This window comes from Misgurnus anguillicaudatus, chromosome 14 (assembly GCF_027580225.2).
Source record: "Misgurnus anguillicaudatus chromosome 14, ASM2758022v2, whole genome shotgun sequence".
Classification (NCBI taxonomy): Eukaryota; Metazoa; Chordata; class Actinopteri; order Cypriniformes; family Cobitidae; genus Misgurnus; species Misgurnus anguillicaudatus.
The window spans coordinates 16,300,518-16,320,534 of NC_073350.2; the positions used below are offsets into that span (position 1 = coordinate 16,300,518).

The 20,017-nt window shown below is 35.2% G+C and overlaps 2 protein-coding genes across 5 annotated transcripts in view; one reads left to right on the forward strand and one right to left on the reverse strand.

The window, feature by feature from the left end:
* Positions 1–20,017, forward strand: part of LOC129428205 (uncharacterized) — a 175,221-nt gene that overhangs the window by 132,218 nt on the left and 22,986 nt on the right. For 2 of the 3 annotated variants that reach the window (XM_055185146.2, XM_055185148.2), the window contains exons 14-18: positions 8,536–8,650; positions 12,949–13,072; positions 13,271–13,340; positions 13,475–13,578; positions 13,667–15,707. In XM_055185146.2, the coding sequence (XP_055041121.2) occupies positions 8,536–8,650; positions 12,949–13,072; positions 13,271–13,340; positions 13,475–13,578; positions 13,667–13,829 (576 nt within the window). In that variant the 3' untranslated portion in view covers positions 13,830–15,707. Of the gene's footprint in view, positions 1–8,535; positions 8,651–12,948; positions 13,073–13,270; positions 13,341–13,474; positions 13,579–13,666; positions 15,708–20,017 lie in introns of those variants that run through there. The other variant, XM_055185147.2, reaches the window with a different exon arrangement.
* The window catches only part of tbl1xr1a (TBL1X/Y related 1a), a 76,720-nt gene continuing 74,422 nt past the window's right edge, over positions 17,720–20,017 (reverse strand). For both annotated transcript variants that reach the window (XM_055185150.2, XM_055185149.2), the window contains one exon: positions 17,720–19,726. In XM_055185150.2, coding sequence (XP_055041125.1) covers positions 19,700–19,726 — 27 coding nt within the window. In that variant the 3' untranslated portion in view covers positions 17,720–19,699. The remainder of the gene's footprint in view (positions 19,727–20,017) is intronic.

Consider the following 20,017-nt stretch of genomic DNA (forward strand, 5'->3'; position numbering starts at 1 on the left):
CTCTTAACGCGATACGAGCACTCGATTTTTATTAAACTTTGTTCTTGTCAGTACTATATAAGTGTCATAGAGATGTTTTTGCATGCTGCTTATAAATATACCAGTAAAGTTTGTAAAAAAAATAATAATTTCTATCTGCCAAAACCATATGAAATTATGTATTCTAGTCCAATGCGACCAAAGTTTACTTTGGCCATAATACCAAAAACTATGTGTGGTGCAAAAAAAATCCACAGCACACCACGCACAACCTAAAGCATGGAGGTGGCAGCATTAGGCTTTGCGGCTGCTTTTTTTTAGCTGGAACTGGTGCTTTAATTAGGGTAAATGAAATAATTAATAGCTCCAAATTGCAGTCAATTTTGGCCCAAAACCTTAAGGCTTCTGCCGAAACACTTAAAATTATTTCACCTTTCAGCATGACAATGACATGAAGCACATCTCCAATCACCCAAGGAATGGCTTCACCAAAACAATATCAGGGTTCAGAGTTCAGATCTAAATCCCATGGAAAATCTATGGGGTGATCTGAAGAGGGCTGTGCATAGGAAACACTCAACCAATTTGACAGAGTTAGAATGCTTTTGCAAGGAAAAATGGCAAAATATTGCAGTCAAGATGTGTGAAACTGATTGACGCTTACTCGTTAAGATTGCATGCTGTGATCAAATCTAAAGGCACTTCAAATAAGTATTATTTTGGGGGGGGGTACACACTTGTGCAGATTGGTAATTGTACAATTTTTACTTGCCATTTTTTCACCCAATTATGATTCTTATTGTTATTCACTTTAAATGAAAACACCAGCAATATTTTACTATGTTCTTACCTCAACTTAAATGAATTAATACATACCTATATTTTATCAATGCGTGCACTTAATCTTTGTACAGTGCATCATGAATGTGTTAGCATTTAGCCTAGCCCCATTCATTCCTTAGGATCCAAACAGGGATGAATTTAGAAGCAGTAACATCATCACTCCTGACTACTCCCCCTCTTGCTCATATTTCCGTCATTATTATTGCGACCGAGGTGGAAGTGCTGCAAAATAAGTGTTCTTCCGCCATACAATATAGTTCTCATTTTTATCTGCTTAAAAATTGCCAAGTTTTATTTTGTGCCACCATACTTACTCGTGTAACTACTCTATATAATAATATATAATTAATATATAATAAATAGGGAAACCATGTAAGTGTTTAGTGGCTTTTAAATTCATCCCTGTTTGGATCCTAAGGAATGAATGGGGCTAAGCTAAATGCTAAAACATTCATGACACGCTGTACAAAAATTAAATGCACGCATTGAAAAAAGATAGGCATGTATTAAATTGTCTAAGTTAAGATAAGAACATAGTAAAATTATTAAAATATTGAAAAACTGTGGTGTTTTCCTTTAATATACAGTATAAGTTGGAATTTCACAATAAAAGTAGAACAGGTTCCAACATGTTTCATCTTGTTTTCATTTTTTACATCACAAAAATCTGCAATTTTAACAGGGGTGTGTAGACTTTTTATATGCACTTTATTACTGAAACGTATGAATGTGATCTGTACAAATTCATAGGATTTAGGAATTGCTGTGTGCATAATTCATGCATAATTTAACAGCCTGGCACTTCTCAATTCAATGTAGTCTCCAATGAAAACAGCCAAGAAACCTAAAGACCTCTTAGCTAAACTTTCACGTCTAAAGTTTCAATTTGTCCAATCAGTGTCCGCCGTGTTTGAACGGAGGATCAATGCAAAAGATCTTTTGTCTTAGAGATGATTAACATAATGATGAGCTGGCTCTGACTTTAGAAATGCCATCAATCAAAACTTCTCTATCTGTTCAAAGCTCGCCGCAAACCGACCTTGAGTTTGCCTCCAAACGGAAACCTTTACGATGTCATTTTAATGTGTTTCAACAGAAGTGATAAGAATGGTTGACATATAAAATGACTCTTTAATGGAAATTTCAAACAGTGTGATTAATGATAAAGGTTTCTGTCAACAGTAGGTGTTTTCTTAATCTAAAGGTTATCTCGTGTTTGTTAGGAAAGTAGGTTTGATTTGTGCAGCTGCCGGTGAAATTTTTGTCTACCAAAGCCGTCGGGGTGGCATTTTCTTTCTTTAAGTCGTGTCGAGATCAGAAAAGCAACAAGTCACGGCTTTTTTTTAGTCTGCAAAATGTTTAATTGATGTAATGCTGATACATTACGGGTGTTATCTTCACTATTACTTGAATTTGTCATAGACCTTTTGTTATATTCTTGAAAAGTCTTATATGTAATAGTAGTAAGTGCACAATCTCTAGGGGTTTGCTCTGGTGGTCCGCATGTCTTTTTTCGTCTACAGTCCACTCAATGCAGAGCCCCAGGAGTTCACAACCAATGCAAAAGCTTTAAGGTTTAAGTGAGGATGTTTAATAGAGGATTTGAGAGACAGTCTAAAGACTACATTCATGAAAAGACGCACGAATTAAAAATAAATGAAATGTATGTGCCAACTCGAACCATGCTGTTTGAAACTTGACAGTTTATTGCGCTAAAAGATCTGTGGTTCCTGAACTCACAAAGTAACTTTGCAAGGAAAGTTTACAGAGAAAACTCTGAGAATATCAGAAAAGTTACGTTCACACTTTTAGAAGCTCGATGGCCTTGTAGAGGATCTGAATGCTTGTTTCTATTTATACGTACACAACCACTTTTCATTCGCTTGTCTGAGGCGCGGTGTATCAAACTGACAATTTCATACGTGCCGCATCCAGGATCTATAAAAAGTCTCTCGTTCTCTCAGGGGCGAGATGATGAGAAACTTTAGAATGCTAATTTGCATGGAAACATCCCAAATTTATGATGCGGCGATGTTGTGTTTCTTTCATGAACTTCAAAAATTTCCCTAAACTAGATAAGCGCAAAAATTGTCTGCATCTCAATTGTATTTTGATGCTTTATTTACATACGTTTCGGATAGGATTTTGGCAAGCTAGATTTTAACAGTCACGTTGAATTATAACAGTGGATTCAGAGATAACAGCTCTAGCAAATCATCCATCATTGGCTCAGTTTTCAGGTGCCTATGTATAAATCTAAAGAAACCTGATAACGGCACTCACACATTTGTCTTTAGACTTTTGTGTAAATTTGAAGGAAAAGTGCACATGAAAATGTAAGTTTTGTCATTGTTTGCATTGTTATTCCACACCCATTTGACTCCCGTGGAGCACAAAAGGACATTTGGCAAATTTTTCAAAATGCTACATTTTCTGTTCTTCAGAATCTTCAGAGTGTCTTTGGAAGTCCACAAAGTTTAGTGAAAGAAAAATATCAAAATTTAAACCATTACACTGTAAAAAGGGAAAGTTGATTTAACTTTAAAGAGCACTAATTGTCCGATTCACGATTTTACATTTCCTTTGGTGTGTAAGTGTGTATTAGTACATGTTAAAGATATGCAAAAGGTACAAACCCCAAAGTAAACGATGATGCGAGTTATCGTCTTCAACGTAAATCTCTTTTCTTGGACTATAACAAACCCACGGATTGTATGCAAAAGTTTACTTCCTGGGATTGTTGACGTAGACAAGACCGACATGATCATAATTCCTCCCGCTTCTGACTCAGCCTGTAAGTTAACTCCTGTTAGCAACCGAATCTTTCAAACATGGTAAGGAGCGTCACATTTCCTGCTGACGTCGGAGGTATTCAGGCCAATCACAATGTACAGATTAGCTGACAAATCAGGGACACAGCGCTTTTCAAATCTGTGCGTTTCAGGAAGAGAGTGAAATCTGGAGCTACAAAAATGTTTGGTATGTGGAAAAGAATGTATTTTTTATAAACCACGCGAACACATTGTATTATACCAAATACACAACATAACATTGATTTTAGCAATGAAATAGGTGCTCTTTAAAAAAAACTTACATTGGTAACCAGGGGCGCCGTTAGGGGGGGTTCAGAGTATGCCAGGCATATGGGCCCATGAGTACGCTAGGGGGCCCCACCGTCAGCACTTTTCCGTTTTTTTTAATTGTACATGTTTAGTTATTAACACTGTAGTAAAATGTAAAGTAAATTAATATAAAACTACTGTAAATGACTTTGTGTTAAGTACAATTGAGACACTTTTAAAAAACAGCGTGCAAACATGACCTAGTAGATGCAATTACATATTTGGCGGTTCTGGTGGTTTTTAATTTGATTGTGCGGGTATGGATTTGGGTGGGTAGGCAACATTTTGGTTTGGGATCAGTTTGGTGGGTTTGCTATGCAAAGTTACCACAAATAATTGACAGCCCTACAGTTTGCCATTTCAAGGTAAGATCTCACATGCCACTAAAAAGCGTTCATGCTGATCCTCAAACTGTATGTTTTATGAAAAATGAAAAATATTTGTGTTAATACAAAAGGACAGCAAGGGCTTTATTTAAGGAAATATTGGCATAGCGACCGCTAACAACTATTGCATTTCTAAGACGGACAATAACTTAATAGGCGTAGTTAAAAATATTATTTAAATAAACATGAAATAGGAGAATTGTCTAAGCCATCATTGAGTTAAATTTTAAATCACTAAGAGCTGGATATAATGTGACAGCGCATCATTTTCAAAGTGAAAGTGATTTATTTTTATTCAGGTTTGCAACGGAGGTTTCGCCCAAAATAGTAAACTTAGTGCAGCTATTATAAACGCTATATCAGATTGTTTTTAAGATGTATCCTAATAGAGAATGTCTGTTTTATATTTATGTTTGAGTATTGTTGTGCTTAAATATTGTTGTAATGTTCTTAATTGTTTCAATTTAATTAGATTAGACTGTAATTTTAAACGCCATATATTGTAATGGATTGAAGGCTAATTTGACGGTACAAATGGAGTGAGTCATAAGACATAATTTTCGAGTTTAAATTAAGTTTTGTTGGCTTCAAATGTTTGCTTAAAATGAATTTCGTTTGATATAATTTGTCTCTTAATTTTAATCAATGTTTTGTTGATAAGTGTTGTGAATATTAAAGAAAAAGAACAATAAAAAAGAACACCGTGCATCTCATTATGTAACAAATATAAACTACTGCAATATGCTACCAAATGCCAAAACATGCAGTATTATCTTTGTAATGATATAGCTGTTGTTGGATGTGCAAAATCATATTATGAAGTATATCACTTTAATCGCTTTTCAAAAAACAGCCTTCAGTGCACAGAAATTAAATTTGCATGTCCATGTTCATCAGCAGCACATTTGATTGCCGCATGCTTTTGACTTTTAAAAATCAACGTTATATTTAAAACTTTAGCCGATTGTGCTTTTTGCAATTTCTGTGTCACTGGTGAAGGGCGTGTGCGGGAGAAGGGCACACTAAAGATCAACGTAATATTAATTTTTTAATACTTTTGCCAGCCGCCCTTTTTGTCATGAGCGGAGGACGGAACACATACCACACACACAAAGAACAGCGACATAAAGATAGTGTTTTTCTGACGAATACAGTCAGTTCCTAAGAAAATTTTTAAATGTACTATAAGATCATCAATATGAACCCTGAAGAATGAACTATTTTAGGCTAAACCTAATTGTACACATTTCGCTTCTAAAACTGCGCAGAAAACTCGACTGCCGTGACTTTCAAAGCGCCTTCCATAGATTTCCATAGGTTCAGAAATGCATCTCCATGCATTATTATTCTTTTAGTGATCTATTTAAAATCAGTTACGTGAATGTTTTCTGCCTTTCCAGATTAAAATGGTAGGCTATTCGTTTTTCGAATAAATTTATTTATTTTTTGCTTCATGGATTTACTTTTTGTTGCAAATGCGACCTGTAAAATTAAATAAACGCACTCAACTGAGTAATTTTATATAGCTACACATTATGGTTTGAAGATCAAACAATCATCTAAAGGAAGGGGCCCAAAATTCTGTTTTGCATACCCCCCTTGAAACTGTTCATTGCGCCCCTGTTGGTAACACCTAAAAATAGATTTTTTTCAACGTAAATTTTCTTGCTTTAAGTGAAAAGTTTTAGTTGAAAAAAAATTGGTGTTACCAATTAAAGTATTTTCTATATTTTACAATTTTTAAATATAAAATACTTTTAAAATATTAAAGTATTTTTTGCTTAAAGTGAAAAAAAAAGGTCATAAAACTTAAATATTTTAAGCTAATCCAACTTTCACTTTTTACAGTGTATTTGCTAAAAAATGTTATCAGTAGCTTCTTCATCCTTGCACATATTTATGTCATGAAAAAAAATTATATAGAGAAATTATTGAAATATCACAGATATGCATATCGCAATAGTTTGCAAATTTGAATTATTTAAATAAGTTATGTAGAGAGTATTTGCAAAGAGACTGACACATCATAATGCTTGTGTATGCTTTGATTGGTGAAATAGAATATTTATAATAATAAATAAAATAATTTTCTTTTTAACGCTGATTTTGTAACTTTTCATTTTTAAATATATTATATTGATTTTACGTCTTTTAATCATTATCGTATAACATATTGTATTATTTAGCAAGTTTAAAAAAATACAGTGCAGCTCTAGTTTGGAACAACAAAAATTTGTGTGTACGACAATAAGTGTTTCTTTAAATATGTCTGACCTACTCCCAGACAGTCCCTGCTAAAATGTCAGCTATAAAATTCCCTGTTTTTGCCACCTTATTAACATCCAACTCTTTTATTTTGCTGTAAATGGGCTTTAATTCCAGTACGTAAGAGCGTTTGGTGGCAGGAGAACAAAGGATAAGTATTAAACAGTAATGCACAGTTGTTCGCCTCAGGAGCCAGCGGTGATGAGAATTTGTGATCTAATTTAGAGGCAGTGAGGCGTTGAGTCTCCTCTCTGTGGACTTTTGGCTTCCTACACCACACCATTGCTCTTTGTGTTAGACTGACCGGACCCTCAAAACTTTTCCACAGCGATTTTCATGGACTTTTTCTGAGAAATGGACCTCGCGAGGGACAGTGGCGAGTCTCACCATCAGATGTTCAGAAGATTGTGCAGCTATGTGGCCTTATTTATGAAATCTTTAATGGAATAGCTATAATCCACAAAGCTTTTGTGAAACAGAGAGATTCTTTACGGAACCATATCAAAAATAATTATTGTATGGCATTGCGAAGCACCTATAAAAGCGTATACAGTATCATCCAGCCCTAGTCCCCATCACGAATATGTGATTTGTCATAGTCACCTTCCCTATAGAGATTGCTTATCACAATAGAGTGAGCAAGAGGAGCCAGATGTGTGATATCCGAACAAACATACCAAAATATTTCCATCTCAGGGTCGAGGAAAAGAAAGAGCCCAGGGATGATGTGCCACGCTGAGATTCCTCAGACAGGGCTGAAAAATTGAAATGTCAGATATGAGTCAGAACCGCCAAAAGATCAGCGCGCTCGCACACAGGCACGAATCAGAATAAAACACAAAGAGACTTTACTTGCTGAAGAAGACCAAATATTTAAGCCCACAAAGATGCTGTTTGGAGTTCAATGCTGATTTATTGATGGAGAAGAGGAATTTTCCAATCAAAGTAAGTGTGCAGTGCCTTTATCCAGAGCTCAAAGCGCTCCTGAGCACAGCTTTTGCCCTGGCTTAAAGCATTTTTTCCCCTTTTGTTAGCCCAAAAATGCCATAATGATCTGTTTAAGGCAGCGTTGACCTTTAAAACTTTGAGCAACCTGTACAATACACGTGACCTCCAGCACACAATCTGCTTTCCTTCAACACAGGTCAGGGGTCTTTAAATGTCAATGGGTTGGTCCTTGGTACGGATATTTAATATTTATGTTTTTTTATAAATGGATAGCACATGCATATTTTTTTTTTTGGGGGGGGGGTCCATGTGTAAGAAAATGACATTTGCATATTATACAGTAAATTGAATATTTATATTTATGTCCATACCAAAATCGAGAATCCAGTTGAGACACACAAAGTGTAAATACTTCTGTTCTGCATTTATTATTCATCATTTCATTCACCCTAAGGGCAGCCAAAGACCTCATCCAGGATCTCGTGATGAGGGCGGCCCATGGGCCTTATAAATTCACGCAGTCATTTTTATTGCTTTTTCAAAATATATATCTATTGTTTTATGCCTTGAGGTTTTAGGTCCCCAGCGAACCAGTCAAAGTCAACCGTGGCTAAGAATAAACTCAATACGTGCTGAGCTAGTGGAGGGAGAAACCTTGAAAGGAAGCAGACTCAGCCAAGGGGAGATCTGCTTTAGCTACCGAATCATTTATTTTTTAAATCCAGGCTGTTCCTAAATGACTGTTTTGATCTTCTTCTTTGGATCTCTCTATTTCACTTATTTAATCAAACCTATGCGCATCACGGTGAAGATTAACTGCTTGCAGCCGTCCACTAAATTCAATATATTTAGGAAAAGAGAAATCATGACCTCTAGTGGTAAACTGCTGCTATAACAGCTTTCCTCAATGCAGCATTTTCTGTTCATTCTTGTGTGTATAATTTTAAAAGCAGATTAATTTATGTTTTAAGACACGTTTGCATTTTCATCAGATCATAACGCAGAGGTACAGACGGTTCTCCTGGGTGGCAATGCTGATCCAGATCTTCATCACCATCAGTATAAGCGTCAGCTTCCTCGTGATGGGCACCGCTATGAAGCACACAAGTGAGTTTAATTTTATCATATTTTAGAAATTAAACGGATATAAGGTCTTTTTAAAATGTACATGCAACAAATATATTGGGAAATATGCGTTCACGTTTAACACACAGTTGTCACCGTGCCCTACGCAGGACCGAGACCCCAGTTGGAGGTTATTCATCTCCAGTCTTGACTCAAACTGCTTTTGGCTCTTTTATACTGACTGCTGCATCTTTCACAGGGACTGAAGCCTGGATCTGGGCTCAGTCCAGCAAAGCTCTCAGCAGAAGGTGTCAGTGTGAATTATGTACAACTCATAGCTCACTAGGCTATGAATTCAAATAGGCTTTGTTACACATTAGAGTGGGCTGCATGTGACATATTCCATCTGTTTATTCTGACCGATCACAATGCTGCATCTGCTTAATAGTTGATAGCGTGAAACAGTATTGTGGTAGAGATAGAGAAAGGTACGATTATTTTTACTGTGACGTGAAGGTCGGAGAGAAATAACTTACAATAAAGAGTTGCTGTGTTAAAGAACAATCTGTTGCAAGGACAAAAGGTGAGGTTTTTAACAGCTGGGTTCAAAATGACCCAATGCTGGGTTGTTTCAACCCAACTGCTAGGTTGAATGGGATTAAGCCGATTTGAAGTGAAAGTATTTGATGAACGTATAATACGTGCTACTATCACTACCTCATCTTTTGCATGAGCTCTTCAATTACTCATTAAATATTTCTGTACTGAAATATAATTTCTCTATCTCTTAATTCAGTCTTTTCTCATTTAATGTAACTTATATCTCAAAGGGGGGGGGGGACTTCCCAGACAGGGTTTATCCTAGTCCCAGACTAAAATGCATGTTTGAGATGCTTTAAAGGTGCAGTGTGTAATTTTTAGAAGCATATTTTGACAGAAATGCAAAATAATATACAAAACTATTATCAGGAGTGTAAAATGACCTTTCATAATGAACTGTTATGTGTTTATTACCTTAGAAGGAGACCTTTTTATCTACATACACCGAGGGCCCCCTTACATGGAAGTCGTCATTTTGTGCTGCCATTTTTCTACAGAAGCCCTTAAAGGACAATTTTTTTACTAAGTTGTCTCCAATGATGACATGTTTGTCCGGTGGCGGCTACCGTAGCTTCACCTTTCAAAAGCGAGGGGTGAGCCGTCGACTAAAGGGCGATTTATAGTCGTGCGTAAGTTCTATGCCGTAGCTCCGGCGTAGGCTATCCGTAGCCTGTGCGTAGGCTATCCGTAGCCTGTGCGTAGCTCTGCGTAGCCTGACGTGCACCTCGCAAAAATTTTAACAGTGCGTAAGATCTACGCGGACCGCAAGCGCCGTGATTGGTCCACCAGAACCCCTCCCGTCAGGTAAAAAAACTGCGTCATAGGTATTTCCGTTTGCGACGGTGAAAACAAAGATGGGCCAAGTTGAGGAGTGATTTAACTCAAACTGCATCAAAAGTAGCTATTTATTTACTTCCATCATTGCTGGTGTTCTCAAATCATACACAACAAGTTGCTGTTTCTTCTTCGTTTGTGGGTTAACTTGCACAGCTGCTTCTTCTCTGACGGTCGCACTGCTACTGTGGTTACACGCGTCTATACTGCCTACCAGCGGTTTGCGCATGTGTTTGCACGTCGATGCGGAAGACGACGCAAAAGTATAAATGAAAACCGACGCGGAACCTACGCCGTAGGAGCTACGCACGACTGTAACGAGCCCTTAAGCCGTTGGTTGCAATTCACAACCTCACCACTAGATGCTGCTAAAATTTACACACTGCACTTTTAATTTAAAATCACCTTGTACTGACACTGAAAAAAAAATTAAGAAAAATATCCATATTTAAGAGTTTATAAGCAGAGAAAAAATATAGATAAAATGAAACGTTATTTTCCTTTTTTTGTTTGTTTCTTGTTTGTTTGAAAGCAGAGGGTCCGTTCATTTGATAAATGTGTATATATAATATATGAAGAGTTTGGTTCCAAAACGCAATAAATCCATTTTGACAAATTTTGGTAAAAACGTGTTTTCTATACCAAGAAAGTGACAAGATGAAAACAACTATTTTCTGTTACAAACTTTCACACAGCATCTTTAGGTTATAAAAACATAAAAAATTCAAATCCATAAGTTGATTTTCAAAGATTTATTATAAAAACGGATTATTTTTTCCACAAAATGCAATAAATCCATGACAAGTTTTTATTCAAAATGCTATAAATCTATTGAATCAATAGCCTATATAAATGTGCATTCATCTTTGCCATGTTATATTCATTTAGTTGACTAGTTGTACACACTAATTAAAAATATAAACATTAATGTTATTAATCAAAACACTTACTTTGTCATATTAAGATCACTGTCATTGCGGTTACTTGACGTCTTCGCTTAACGTCTTTCACAGCGATCGACTGTAAAATGTTTTTGGTCCTGCTCGATTTTCGTTGACTTTGAGTAAAATAATGGAAAGTTTTTCATAAGATCCTCTGGGGTCAATGTGTTAGCATGAGAAGCTTGATGCTGTCGGGAGAACAAGCACCCGTCTCCCGAGTGCCTCTCAGGGAAAATATTAGATGCTGATGGCTTACGTTTCTTTCCCATCACAGAAAACCATCACAGGTTTAGCGATGCAATTAAAGTATTATTTTGTTTTGTTTGTTGATCACGAAGTACGAAGTAGATGAGGAAAACTAGGACTCCGTGGACTCAGCGCGTCCGCCATTGTTTGTTTACATTGCGTGAACGGTGGGCTGTAATATCAGAAATGGAGTTATTGCGTTCTGTAAAAAAGTGGGAGTGGCGTTTGTCGCATTTTGGGAAAAAAGGGAGAAAAGATGACAGAATAACACGGCGGGTATTGGATTTTGCGCAAAATTAAGAATTTACTTTTAACTACTGACCTGATATAATACTGATTTTGGCAGTAACTCATTTTTTTCAAAAATGGCGTTTATTGCGTTTTGGAACCAAACTCTTCATATATATAATCACAAAAAATGCTGGCAGGCAACTTTTCAAAAAATGGCTGGCGGGAATGAGTTAACATATATTAGTGCCATTGTTTTGTCCCAAGATGCACACCAGAATTGTTTTTATAAGGTGTGTTTATAAAAACTACTTAAATATCCTAATATAACTTAAACCTAGTCCTGGATTAATCTGAAACTTGTCTGGGAAACCGCCCCTTAACCTCATAGTGCTTTATATATATATATATATATATATATATATTTTTTTTTTTTTTTCTATTCAAGATGATTTTACAAACTTAGCATAATCGTATCTTATACCACGGGGCTGTTAAAAGCTTTATTCTGACCACTAGAGCAATGTTTGTGGTAACCATGGTCCTTTAAATTATTTGAAAATAACACACACCCCCTTTTGTAACGGCACTTCGTGTCACACAACCACCATGGGTGTGCATTATTTTTTAATAATTCAACGGCCTGTCATCATTTATTTGTTACTTATACCACGGGGCTGTTGAATGCTTTATTCTGATTGGTTGAGAAATGTTCCATAGGTGATGATTATTTTTCAATAACCGCACATCTAACCTTTAAAATGTCTTAAAAATAGGCACCAGAGCAATGTTTTTGGTAACCGTGGTATAAGCAGAATAATTGACTCCGGTCCTTTGAATTATTTGAAAATAATGCACACCTGCGGTGTAACGGCACTCCGCTTCGCGTATTTTCTTAAAATTCAACGGCCCTTCTTCAATTATTCCTTATTACATTATGCAGCAAATTATTGCATATCACATTTTATGGTAAAGCCCTAGCTTCAATTATATTCTCTGAATTTTAACTTGCTTCTCAATATGTTTTTTCTGAATGAAATGTGATTCTGCCTGTGATTGAAAACCCAGCTAAAGTAATATTTGTGATGTGCAGTTCTCTACATAAAATCATCCTACATGATGTAAACAACATTGTGTGAATATGTAACCTTGATATTTTTAATAAGGACTGGGTAAAATCATGTCAAAGATTTAAATCATTGTGAAAAAAAAGATTGAGACTTTAGCCTGGATTTCAAAGACTTCTTGTGTTAAAAGTACATTTTTTTTATTTTAACACGATACTAAAATGTTTTCTTTCTAGTCATGCTATTTATATATAATATTTAATCAGCTACAGACTGGAATGTGAAATCTCTAGAAAATGATTGTTGATCCTACAAACGCCCCAAAGTCGTCCACTATACCGCGTTATGTAATAGTTTTCAAATGTAGCTGTCAGATGGCCGCAGTGCAAATTTCACGAGTCGTCGTCTTCGTCTTTGCTTTCAGTCGATGGTCTGGTCAGCACACACTGGATGGAGAATGCAGAATGGATGGTGAGATTCAGTTCAAGACTATTGCCCCATAGCTCACGATGGAGGACATTAGCCCAGAGCTTACAGCACCGCAGACGGTAAACTCTGGATTCAGCTCTGGCAGATCATTTCACACACCATTTCTTTAAGCTTTTACAGCCCGTCACTGCTCACGCATCCAGCATATTCCTTTACTCTGCTAATAGAAAAGGCTTTTGGTGCATAAAAAACACTGGCTTTGATAAATCGCAATAATTCCTGGGTTTCAGCGATCCCTGTGCTTTTCCCTTTTCCAGGTTCTTCAGTGGCTTCATGTCCTTTTTGGCTTTCGGTGTCATTTTTGTAGTTTCAGCTTCCGATCCAAAGGTTGGTTGTTTAATATTGTAGCTGGAAGGTCCATGTTTATTGGTCCTTAACTAGCTTCAAATTGCGATACACTGTAGTGGACGGTATCAAAGTAAAAAAAAGTCTACATTCAAACACTGTTTTGTGTCACGCAGGGATTTTTTGTGATGATTGATAAAGTGGTGTCTCTTTCCTTAAACATGGAGGTGGGCTTGTTTATCTTTCTGATGCTGAGGACCTCCAGATCAGAGCGATTCAAGTAAGTCTATTTGAGCATTATTTTTAAGCTTATTTTTGGGGGTTTTCTATATCCACTCTCCTATTTGACTCCTCTCTCGTGTTTACAGACATATCACAGTGCCTTTGATGGTGAGCGAGAGACTTTTCAGCCTTCACTGGCTGCTGCCCGTCTACTTCCTGTTCGCCGTTGCTTATGACATCTTCCAGAGCGTCCTAGAGATCACAGTGAACGTGTCTCTTACGCTCCACGCCAACTCTTCTCTCATTTGAGATGCACAGAAAAGAAAGACATTTCTGACCGGATATCAGGTGGGGTATCTTTCTGTGGAAATCCCTCAGGAACGGTCAGCTTTAACCACACTGTGCCAATGCCAACCCAGACCAAACACGGCTTCGAAACGTCCATCATGCCAGAGTATTGCACAATATATTTGACAGTGATAACAGAATGAGCCCGAGGCAATCCTGCCCAACTCATTTAGTTAGACGATGAGCAGAGAGCACTTTGCATCAGATCCGATTTATAGATGTTCTTGGGTCAAATGGCCTTTACTTTACGCATGCTGAGACTATTTCATACACTCACTTTATTTATTTTAATCCAGTAAATTGCATGGGCTTTCTGCTAGTCAGAGAAACCAATACAGGATGGTTATTTTGATTGCGTCAACAATACACAGTGATTAAATCATCAAAACATATCAATGTTCCCATGCAGAAGTGCTGCTACTAAGAAATTAAATTATGGGGTATTATTGAGTATATTTAGTGCTTTAATAAACAGGCTGTGTACTTTAAATTACAAACAATAGCTGTCATTTTCACCATCTAGGTTAACTGATATAGTCCGGCTATGAGTAACCCACTTCTAGCCAAAATAAACTTTAAATTGTTTACATGTCACTTGTGCCAAAATAAAATGTGAGATGTTTGATATTGCCAATAGTGTAAGCAAAGTCAACAGTGATTCAGAACAATTTATTTTTTATTTTGGGCTCTGGTTAGACAAATTTTGCCTTGTTTTAGCCTAGATGTCTGGGCTGTGTATAGATGGCTATTAGATGACTTTGAAACGCACAATTTTAAACGAATCGTTTGCAGAATAAAAGTTTTTGTTTACATAATATATGTGTGTACTGTGTATATTAATAATTATGCGTATATAAATACACATACACACATGCATGTATAATTTAAAAAAAAAAGTAATATATGAAGAGTTTGGTTCCAAAACGCAATAAATCCATTTTGACTAATTTCGGTAAAAATGTGTTTTCTGTACCAAGAAAGTGACAAGATGAAAACCACTATTTTCTGTTACAAACTTTCACATAGCATCTTTAGGTTATAAAAACATTAATAATTCAAATCCATAATTTGATTCTCAAAGATTTATTATAAAAAATGTTTATTTTTTCTGTAAAATGCAATAAATCCATGTCCTTTTTTAAAAAAAATGCTCTATTGAATCAATGTATAAATGTGCATTCATCTTTGCCATGTTATATTCATTTAGTTGACTAGTGGTTTACACTGATTAAAAAATAAACATTAATGGCATTAATCAAAACACTTACTTTGTCATATTAAGAACACTGTCATTGCTGCGGTTATACTTGACGTCGTCGCTTAACATTTTTCACAGCGATCAGCTGTAAAATGTTTTGGTCCTGCTCGATTTTCGTTGACTTCGAGTAAAATAATGTAAAGTTTTTCATAAGATCCCCTGGGGTCAATGTGTTAGCATGACAGAAGCTTGATTTTTCCTTCGCCCGAGTGCCTCTCACCTTAATGATTTGATTTTGATGGCTTACGGGTTTTTCCCGTCACAGAAAACCATCACAGTTTAATCAATGCCATCAAATTATTATTTTGTTTTTGTTTGTTTGTTGATCATGAAGTACAAAGTAGATGAGGAAATCTAGGATTCTGTGTGCATTCAACGCGCCTCCCTTATTGTTTAAAATGCGTGGAATGGTGCGCAATGATTTGTTGTGCAGATTTATTGCGTACTGCAGAGAAGGAAGATGTTTGTGGCATTTTGGGGAAAAAAGAAAAAGATGACAGAATAACACAGCGGATATCAGATTTTGTATAAAATGAAGAATTTACTTTTAAATACTGACAAGATACAATACTGATTTTGGTGGTAACCAAAAACGCCGTTTATCACGTTTTGGAACCAAAGTCTTCATTTATATATATATTATTATATTTATACATATATATATATATATATATAATTATATTTATATATAAATAAATAAATATATATATATATATATATATATATATATATATATATATATATATGTATAAATATAATAATATATATTAGGGATGCACCGATAGGATTTTTTGGGGCGATACTGAGTTAAACAGACAACTTCTGGCCGATACCGATATTAAACACTTGTATACAATACTATACAGTTGGTCTATTAGCGAGTTTATTTCTGCATCAAATTATTTTTACTGAACATGGATTTGAACTGACCAACATAATAAGAGAGGCACAAATTAAGCTAAAACAAATATAATAAGACAGCATGACAACCTTCAAAGGTGGTTTTTGCTATTCAGCATTTATTTTATTAACAACATTAACTCATTTTTTACATATAATGGATTTCTTTATGCAGTTAATTAATAAACAATCGGTATCGGCCGAGTTATCGTGCTATTGCCGATATGCCGATGGTTTCAAATTCATAAAAAATCGGCCGATACATCGGTGCATCACTAATATATATATATATATATATATATATATATATATATGTGTGTATATATAAATATATATAAATAAATATAAATATATATATATATGTGTATATGTATATATATAAATATATATAAATAAATATAAATATATATATATATATATATGTGTATATGTATATATATAAATATATATAAATAAATATAAATATATATATATATATATAAATAAATATAAATATATATATATATATATATATATATATATATATATATATATATATATATATATGTGTATATGTATATATATAAATATATATAAATAAATATAAATATATATATATATATATATAATATAAATGCATATACACACATACACATAAATGTATATATTTAAGAAATATTTGCTGGTATTTACATCCATAATTGTTGTACACAGTGCACACACATTTACTATATTACCAAATGTTTTGGGACACCTGCCTTTATATGCACATGAACCTGAATGACATCCCATTCTTAATCCATAGGCTTTAATATGGAGTTGTGGGCAACTATAACAGCTTTAACTCTTCTTGGAAGACTTTCTACAAGGTTTAGGAGTGTTTATGCGAATTTTTGACCAATCTTCTAAAAGCACAACAAGGTCAAACACTGATGTTGGACGGGAAGGCCTCGCTCGTAGTCTCCTCTTTAATTCATCCCAAAGATGTTCTGTTGGGTTAAGGACAGGACTCTGTGCTGCCCAGTCAAGATCCTCACCTCCAAACTCGCTCAACCATGTCTTTGTAGACCTTGCTTTGTTCACTATTTGTGAAGGGGCCATCCCCAAACTGTTCCCACAAAGTTGGGAGCATAAAATTGTCCAAAATATCTTGGTAGCATTAAGAGTTCCTTTCACTGGAAGTGATTGGAACACCTGAATTCAATGATTTGGAGGGATGTCTCGGGGCTTTTGCCAGTATGGCGTATGTAAATTGCTTACTGGGAAAGAATAAAAAACAACATATAATTATTTACATTACACATGTATACATTACTCCACTGGAGCTTTTGTTCATCTGCAATTGCAAGATTTGTGTATTTATTTATTTATATGTAATATAAGGTTAACGCTACTATTGATTCTGTCACTATTATGTAACTTTATTAAAGGAAAGGAAAAGTTACCTTTATGTTGTCCAAAACCCATATGACTCTTTTGTGGCACAACTACAACATATGGTTCTCCGGCTCTGAAAGATTTCCTGATATTAATTCATAATTTGTATCGTTTGGAAAAACATGATGCAGAGTAAAAAACAGACCTTTTCCAAAAAAAAAAAAAAAAAAAAATGTATCTTGTCTTATCAATAAGACCTCCTCCTCCTCAAAACCCAACCTTCATTGTAGAGTTGTAAAGTTTCAACTTTAGACAAATCAGAATAATAAAACAAGAGTAATATCAAAATATACTTTATTTTGGACTCCAGATCTGATTCAAATGACAACAGATCAATGCAATGCAAGGGGGGGAATTTTGCAACCAAAAACGTTTGACTGGGGAAACAAAGATCAGGTGTGGGGACATCCGAGAACACATGGTGGCTCAGAATGAGCAAAACCGAAAAGTCTAAGCTGTACACCCTCAAACCCGCCTTCAATAGTTTGTTTTGGGTTTTTGTTAGTTTTTTCCTTTTTTTGCTTATTTCTTTTCTCATTTTTTTTAGCTACAAAGAAATATGAATTACAAAACTTTTAATAGAGTACAAAAAGTCCAGAGGACACAGACGCAGTAAGAATAATGATTAGAAGTGACACTGTGAGGAAATAAAGGTAACTGCGGGCAGGCAGATGCTGGGACAAAGACAAGAGAGGACAAAGTGGGGCCGAAAATACCTTTCTGTTGTCGTAGACAGTAATAAATAGTGTTCAGATGGATTTAAAAGAAGACCGTTTTATACAGACCTCAAAACACTGTATAAAACGCAAGGTTAAATGTCATACGATGGCCTAAAAATAACTATAAAGCGAATAAACCTCTATCACAGGACACCTGGGACCTGTGAATTTCCTCATTGGTTGAGACAACACAAAGATTCATTGATGCCCAAACTTGGACGTGAAGTAAAAATAAAAGTACATTAGTATGACCATTTTAAAATGATGCTGCTCTTTGCACCTGCATCCGGTTACATGCAATAACTGTAAATGATAGCATGTCTCATTTCATGATAAAATTATGACCAGATATTACATTACACACCGTGCAGAGGATCTACAAATTACTCTTTTTTAAATGGCAAAACTGATAAACAACCATACAGGAATACACTTTTTTTGAAAAATACAATAAATGTTTCTTTAATGTTCTGGCCAACAAAGACTTGCTTTAAGTTTCAGGTTTTAAAATAAAATATGTTCAATTATATATATATATATATATTGACAGACAAAAGAAACCTGATAAAAAATAATCCACTTGTTTGAATTAAATATATTTTTGGATTTGCACACAAAAAAATCAATACCAAAAATACTGCAAGTGCTGTTGTCAAAAAAAAGAAAAGAACGAGAAGCCAATAACCAAACAGTTTCTTTAGAAATTCTGAAGATTTAAAGCAAGTCTTTCTTAATTTCTAATGCATGTCATCAATTGTCCTGGTATGCTTTAATGTCAGTTAAATCAACTTGTTATAGCTTGTCTGACTGATAAAGAAAACATTTAATAACTAGACACAGCAGTATGAGTGCATCTATTTGTATTGTCTGGGCTTCTGTGATGAATTTAATAGGATGCGTTGTTCATTTTTCAACGTAAAACATGTATACCAGGGAATTCAGATGACTAACACCACAGTGTCAAAAACTAAAACTTTTTTAGAAGAAAAAGATAAACTATTCATGTCCCCACACTGTTGAAATCACAAAACGTCCAGTAGCAAGAGACGCTACATAACTGTTTTCATTGAAAATGAAGGAAAACATAAATCCTGGAATCATGCAGCTGTGAGCCAAATAAAAGTTTGTGAAAGAAAGAAAGAAAGGAGGGGTAAGAAAAGAAAAGGTTGATATGTCTGCACACTGAAACGGAACTACCAACAAATATTAAAATCCGTTCGCTCGTTTATTTTGATGAGATTGGTTTTGAAGAACAAATAGTAAAATATCTTCCAAATTTGGTACATATACCAGTCCTGTTGTCATTCTTCTGTTTTTATATTGTTTTTTTATTCCACCTGCGTCACTTACAAGTCATTTGAATGTCTCTGGTTGGTATCGCATCCTGTTGCATTAGGGTGCTTGTTTTTGTTTGTTTGTATGTTCGTATGTAGTGGCTGGCCATGGTTCACTGGGGACTGTAGCAGTTTGAGGGTCAGGGACAGTCATTTTGGCTATGTACACATTCATAGTCGGTCCATGGCTTCCAGCAAGCAGCGCTATTTCCGCAGATCTAATACACAAACCTGTGAAACAAAACAAGGCAAGTATTTAAAAGTGGTAAAAACTAAAAAGCTTACAAAAGTCATTCGACATGCACATTTTACCTTAAAGGGACACTCCACTTTATTTGAATATTTTCCAGCTCCCCTAGAGTTAAACATTTGATTTTTACTGTTTTGGAATCCTTTCAGCCGATCTCTGGCGGTACCAATTTTAGCATAGCTTAGCATAATACATTAAATCTGATTAGACCATTAGCATCACACCTTTAAAAACTAACCAAAGAGTTTCGGTATGTTTTCTATTTAAAACTG